The 7,187-nt window shown below is 32.1% G+C and overlaps 1 protein-coding gene across 2 annotated transcripts; it reads right to left on the minus strand.

The window, feature by feature from the left end:
• Positions 1-479: 479 nt before the first annotated feature.
• LOC132167626 (uncharacterized) lies at positions 480-6,761 on the minus strand. 2 transcript variants are annotated; one of them, XM_059578634.1, is made up of 5 exons: positions 6,370-6,761; positions 4,318-4,613; positions 2,887-3,363; positions 2,641-2,790; positions 480-699 (listed from the first exon to the last, which is right to left on the minus strand). In XM_059578634.1, exons 2-5 carry the CDS (start codon positions 4,526-4,528, stop codon positions 539-541), a joined length of 999 nt encoding a protein of 332 aa, XP_059434617.1. In that variant the 5' UTR covers positions 4,529-4,613; positions 6,370-6,761; the 3' UTR covers positions 480-538. The 2 variants fall into 2 exon arrangements, with proteins under 2 accessions (XP_059434617.1, XP_059434616.1); XM_059578633.1 differs by having other exon boundaries at positions 2,887-3,471.
• Positions 6,762-7,187: the final 426 nt, after the last annotated feature.

Raw genomic sequence — 7,187 nt, forward strand, 5'->3', positions numbered from 1 at the left:
AGGATAGTGACGTTTTTACTGGTGGTGATGTGTGGACAAGGGGCACGTCGCTATCCCCTTTTCTAGTCTTAATAATTACTATCATTTTGAAGTAGTCACTAGACCACATCACTAATCGGCGATATGGTAACGTTTTTTTAGGTATGCTATAGTGTAATAAAAATTTCATTTTTAGCCCATAAAAGTTTAAGGGGCAAGATGCCACATCATTAATTCTCATGTTTTTTTGCCCAAAAACGTCACTAAAGCCACGTCATTAATCCCATTCATTTTTGTAGTGTGAGGATTCTTAGGTTCTATAGATTCACTAAATTCTACATATTTGCAAATATTTAGATTTGGTTCTTCAATTTCAGCACTTAATTAAACAACAATGACCGGATGCATGTTAGTGATTTTTTATTTTATGTTTAAATGTTAATCTTTTCCCAAATTCTTTCAATATTTTGTAGAGGAGCAAAGAAATTTTTGGCCTGATGTTGCCAGCATAAAAAATAAAAGTCGTTACTGGATTACTGTCTGTTGTTTTATTATTTTATCACAACGGAAAAAATGAAGTTGCCAAAATTACGATTCTCATTTTAACCACCCAAACATAAGGGAGAGAAATTTTGGGCAAAAACATACCGGATCCTTGGCGCCTTTCTACTTCTTCAATCTTCTTCGAACGAAACATATCCTCCCAGTCAATGCGTATACCTTTCAGCAAAAAGGATGAATGAAGTAAGAATTTGATTGTAGCATTAATTAGTAAATCTCGCATGAGCAATTTTCTTTAAAGTAATTTTAAATAAAAAATATACTTTTTTTGGATAACTTATATAATATATATTTTATATTTGGCCCTATATATCCTACCCTGTATATGTATGTTGTACGTGCAGTGTTCGAAAGGTAACACAAATGCGAGAAAGACATCGTTTTACGAAATAAATTCAGGTTTCGTGAATTTCTTATTGACAAGATACGCAATTAATGCGTATATATATATATATATGAACTACATGCAATTCATGCTCTTGCCCGCTTCATCTTTTTGTTTTTCTTTTATCTTATTCAGTGATTACTATTTTGATGCAAAGAATCAGATATAATATTTCAAGAATATTTTGGGAATAAGATCGATCATGCATAATATTTGAAGATATTTATTTGTGAATTTAATTTGTTTTGTCTCTGAGTTAATTTAGAGATATTTTTGGATTTTTATTTCTTTATATTTCTCCAAGTATTTTCGAACTTAGCCTATATAAATAATGGCAGGTCTATATTCTTTTGAAATTAAGTTTTGATGTATTAACTAAATTTCAGGTTTTCAGAGTTATTTTTTTGTTTACTTATTTTGAGAATTAAGATGTTTTTCTTCCATATTTATTATTTTCTTTTTTCCTGAATTCTATTTTCAATCTTCAATTCATATATGAATCTTAGTTTCAGCTGTTATCATACGTTGTCAAAACAATTTTAGTTCTATCCGGCATCATGTATGTGTTTAATGTACTCTTATATTGATGAGATAAAGAAATTAACAAGAAACCACTCTTTATATAGATTAGTTTGATCTTATAGTTTTTTTTTTCTTCTTCTCAAATTTGATGTATAAAACAAGTCGATTATTTCAGTTTTAGATTTGTGCAAAGTTGTGCCCATATGTATACAAAATATATATAGCATTACTGATCATGTGAAAAGCAGATTTTTTAGTTTGTTTATAATTTCAAGTATATCTTAAAACATCCTCATTAATTGCCCCAACAATAACCGGTAATAATAGTTTATATAATTTGTTTTTCTATTTAACATCAGCATTTGGATTCACTTATATATGTAGAAGTTTTAATTTTCACATCAAGTCGATAATTAAAAAGTTAAGAGTACTAATAGTAATAATTTAATCATGTTTTATACGTGCAGTACTGTTAAAATTGGCGATCACATCCTTTTATATTTAATAGCATATGAAATTGTCAAAAAAAAAAAAAAAAAAAAACAAATAGCATATGAAATTGTAAGAATGTTTTAATTAATTTTACAGTATGAAGTTAATATTATTTTTGGGGAATTTTAAACCGGTGTCTCAATTCCTCAAACCGGTATACCTCTTTATTACCCTTCATCCTGTGCAGCACTGGTAATAATGGGTATTCGTTTTTTTTTTTTTTTTTTTCCTTAAAAAAAAAAAAAAATAGAACATATTAAATTACCAGTTATCTTAAAATTTTAAGTTGATAGGAAAATGTAAATTTAATCATTAATCATTACTTTAACACTCCCCACGTGTGGACTTAAACTTCCTTTTAATTATAGGTCAGACCTAACACGTGGAATATTTAATTTAGATTGAGTGATTTAAATTACCAGTTATTCTAAAAGTTTAATATGATAGGAATAGGTAAATTTAATCACATCATCATTACTTTAATAAAAAGTGTGATAGAGATTTTGTTTGGGTGTAAAACCTTTTACAGAAAACATTTTGTTCAATTTTGGATATTTGGGCCAACATCTGTACATTTGGATGGTGTTATATGTAACGTACGTAATCCTAATTATAGAATTAAATTAATATATATATATATTCTATGTGTGCATGCATAATACCAGAGCAATTTAATGAAAAGAAACGAGAGCGATACTAACGAGAGTAGATCCATCGTTTCCAAAACACAAGCTGATTTTCACTTGGGAATGCGTTAGGTGTAGAAGCCAAGGCATACAAAGGGGAGACCTTCTCTTTGTTTAGAGCAAGAGCCAAATGCATATCATTCCGGAGTAAATTCAAAGCAATAGCTGTTGTGTTGTAATAGCGTAAGTATAAAAAACAATAAAAAGAAAATCATAAATAACAGCCATCAATGGATAGTTAAAGGAGAAGTTGTTAATTACCTAACGTCCGGGTATATATAGCCTTCGTACAAAGTGTAGCACCGCAGATGCCTTTTAGATCTTCCCGCGGAGTGAGAGTATAGAGATAGCAAGCCAATTTTTTATAACCACCTTCAATAGCAAGAACAACCGGAAGACGTCCATCCATGTCTCCAATGCTGGCCAAGTGCATGTTCTTTGTAAGCATGCACTTTGCCATCCGGTAGTTACCAGCAAAAGCTGTCTCAGCTAGAGCTGTCCAACCATTCTTATCTTGTATTTCTAAGCTTTCTGTCCACATTTTATGTACCAGCACCTCCACTATATCCTCATGTCCCACTGCAGCAGCAATGTGAAGAGCTGTCCGACTATCATTATCTTGTATTGCCAAGCTTTCTATCGACATTTGATCCCCTAGCTTCTTCACTATACTATCATGTCTCGCATCAACAGCAATGTGAAGAGCTGTCTTGCCCTGATCTGTTATCTTCTCATTCACTGCGTTGGGATACTTCGAAATGAAGGACTGTACATCCGGCCAAAATCCAAGTTGCACATCCTTAACAAAGCTTTTATATTGATCAAAATGTCGATTGTTTTCCCTCCCTGCCAAGTTTCTCTTTGTTTTCATTGGACGAAATGAAAGGAAATGATGATTTTACTGTTGATTTTAAATTTCAGAATTAATTAAAATATACACTATGGAGGCCATCAGAATTTGTACCAACGAACATACGTCCGTACAAGAAGTATGCCACGTCAAGGCAAGTATCTTCCTAACTAGAACGTCATTTTTATAAACATGCTCAAACTTGGATGGCAGCATCTAATTATAGAAGTAATAAAAAGTAACTACCATTAAATTTTAAGAGCTTCAATATTAGTGAGATATGCTACCCCTCTTTATTCTTCACATTTATTTATAATTAGAAATATTATTCGACAACATTTGCTAGCTCCTTACCTAAAGTTGAAATTGATTGTACCTGAGAATTTACCTTCAGATTTATAATTAGCAGTTGTGCTTGACAGCCACTGTTTAGAAAGAAGGTATTATAGCTGGTTGCCCCAAGCCGTAGCTTGAGGCCCCAGGCATCTCAAAATTTAACACTACAGAATCTCTTTAATTAAAGAGATGATGTTTAACAAAATATATCCTCTTGTAATTTGAGTACTGCACAGAGCTGTACGAAGCCTCGTGAATAATCTTTGATGGGGACAACTTTCCTACCGGCAATGATTTTGGGGAGCGCTTCCACAATTATCATTTCCTCCAGCTTTTTCTTGAATTGTTTAATAAAAAATCTTGGGAGCCATATAGCAGCTACAGTTTTACTAGCCTTTTACATTTCCTTATTAATTAGTTGTTGTCGTACATATTTTAATCTTATTATCCATTTAAAATGTTTAGGCATGCATCATTCAGAGAGAGAAAAAGAGGTGGAGAGAAACCTGTGTTAATATTGTTGGGCATATTCCGAGCAATATTTGCAGAATGAATCGCCTCAATCTCAATAAGTACTGTATCTGGCCGACGAGAATTTTGAATAGCTTGTAAAGCCATGAAATTCTTCTTGTTCTCATCCTTTGAAACAGCTTCATCATCTTCTTGCTTATGAGGTTCAGTGGTTAATTCAACAATGTTCAAATGATCTTGAGCCATCAAATAAGATTTTACCCAATCACTCCAATCCAAATAATTATCTTTTTCAAGAACTGTTGAGGCAGCCTTTCTTTCCAAGTTTAATCTGTCATTATAACCAAATTAATGTTGTTAGGAGCATGGTGAAATATTAGAATAGAAGGAAGATCAGTTATGGTAATAGATTGTAGGAATTCCTTCATGGACTTCTCGAAACTACTTTTAGACTATTAATTTACCTTTAATTATCTTGTACCTCATAGTTTTTTTTTCCTAATGAAATAAAAAGCATAAACAAAAGTCCATGATTACAAGAGACGTCCTTGAGAGGTAAGGGAAAACAAAAACCAAAAAAGTCAATGTCTACATTAGAAAACCTAAGAAACGAGGAAAACTAAATCACATTTGGCTACATGTAATATGGGTTTGCAGCCTTAATCCTAACAAGTTGTTATGACGATTAATTTAATTCGCCTATCTACTATGTATAAGGTTGAGTACTGATCGTGAAATTAGTTTCCAAAATATAAATTTCAATATAAGTGATTTCCAGGATTAATAAATTAAGGATTTAAGCAGGGCTGGCCCAATGTATTTTTGAGCCTTGAGCAAAACTTTAAAATTGAGCCTTATTTTTTTAATATTTAAATATTAATTAAATAATATTTATTTTAATATGAGAGGAGGTTTTTACCTAATAAGCACCGATTCCACACTTAGTGATTTTTTTGTTTTAGACTAAAATTACCATTTTGCCCTTAATCATTGTTCTTTATATTTAAATTAAGCATGCTTATTTTTGTCTTTCAGCATTTTCATAAATTGCAAAATAACAATTTTAATTTTTTTGAAATATGAAAAGTTGAACATTTTAACCTTTTGTACGTAAGAGGCTAAATTTCTACAAAATAACTACAACAAACAAGTCTGTTGGATTCTCAAAATTTTTTTTTTCATTCTTATTTTATAGAGAGCCTCGATATTATGAACAACAAATTTGTTGAGCATTGTAACTCAACTATCTATACCTAATAATAATAAAAAGGAAATTTAATAAGGATTATGAAAAAAGGTTATTATGGCAGTAACGTGGGTTTGGCATAGAGGGTGGCCGAACCACCTCTTGGGACCAAGGAGGTGGCCGGCCCTTAGGAGTGGCCGAAAGGCTGAACTGAGATGGTTCGGCCATCCCATATTTTTTAATAATTATTTTTATTTTTTATTATTTAATTTTATATTTATTTTTTAAAAAATATTTTATTATTTTATATTAAATAGGACACTTGATAGAACCGTATCTTTTAAATAAAAATGGATGGTCAGACTTAAAAAAAAATTGATTGCCAATTTTTCCACCATTGCCGGGATCTATCCCCAGAATATACTCGGGAGCCACTAACTTTCTATGAAAACCTCCAACATCACTTTTATCTTATTAATAAAATAAGGTTTCCTTTTGCGAAGAAAATAAAGAAAAAAATAACAATCACATCATTAGACAGAGACCCCCAAGTCATAAATGGCGTTAGACAGCAGCATAAAGTAACCTTGGTTAATCACTCATATGGATTAAAAGTCAAAACAAAGAAAATTTTCTTCAAATGGCCAAAAATGCATGTTTTGATATATACCCGAAAAAAGCAAAAAGACTAGAAGTATTGTTTTTTTTTTTTTGGTAAGAACTAGAAGTATTGTTAATCACATAAAACATTTACAATTACAACAGTATGAGAATCAATCAACTTACACAAACTAAATCACCACAAGATTTTTATCCAAACTGTGTCGACAGTCGACAGAGGAGAAGCTGCTACAATTCCAGGAAGACCCAAGAAAAGACATCAAATACCAAAAAGTTTTACCTGAGAAAAGAAAAATCTGGGACTGTCTGAAATGAAAGTAAGATTCCGGCGAGTTTGGCGTTTGGAAATCAAATAACGGTCAGGTCTAAAAGGAAAAAAAAACAAACACAATCTCGCTACCATCTCTGAAGCTGGGTATATATTGGGCAAAGAAGTGAAGTGATGAAAGAGAGAGAGAGTGAGTAAGTAAATAACTGGGTGATGGAGTAACGGGAGACAAGGACAGTACAGCATAGAAGAAATCTATAAAACTGATTTATCTGTTACTGGGGCAGTCTGAAATCCTTGAGGCACCGTTTGTTAATCGTTTGGGTCCTGGGGGGCGAAGATGGGAGAAGAGTGAGGGAGAAGAGGGAGATCGCAGGGCTGGGAGAAAGAGGGAGATCGCAGGGTTGAGAGATGTCGTGGGTTTCTGGAAGAAAAAGAAGAGAAGAAAAACTAAATGCAAATGAGGGTAAAATCATAATTTGCCAGATAGGGGGTACTGTGTAGTATTTGACAAAGGTCTCTTCAAGCGTTTGATTTTGGGCACAATTTTTAAAAATAAACAGTATCTACACTTGGCTTTCAAAATTATTTTAAGGGTTAAATACCTAAAATCTCTTGAGGTTTAAAAATTTTATTTTTACTCTCCTAAAGTTTTATTTTGATTACAAGATCCCCTTAAGTTTTGATAAAGGATAAACTTAGTTCATCCGTTAGTTGACCGTTAGGACTGACACGTAAACCAATCAGATATTGACACGTGGCACCTATTTAATTTTTTTAAAAAAATGTATTTTAAAAAAAAAAAAATTTGGGGTATCCGAGCCATCCCC

Source organism: Corylus avellana, chromosome ca1 (genome assembly GCF_901000735.1).
Source record: "Corylus avellana chromosome ca1, CavTom2PMs-1.0".
Lineage (NCBI taxonomy): Eukaryota > Viridiplantae > Streptophyta > Magnoliopsida > Fagales > Betulaceae > Corylus > Corylus avellana.

Excerpts from the sequence above, each read along its gene's own strand:
- LOC132167626 (XM_059578633.1), bottom strand. The coding sequence starts at position 4,528 with ATGGCTCAAGATCATTTGAACATTGTTGAATTAACCACTGAACCTCAT. Across the intron at positions 3,472-4,317 it reads GCCCAACAATATTAACACAG|GGAGGGAAAACAATCGACAT; the intron begins GTTTCTCTCCAC and ends GAAACTTGGCAG. Across the intron at positions 700-2,640 it reads GAAACGATGGATCTACTCTC|GTATACGCATTGACTGGGAG; the intron begins GTTAGTATCGCT and ends TTTTGCTGAAAG.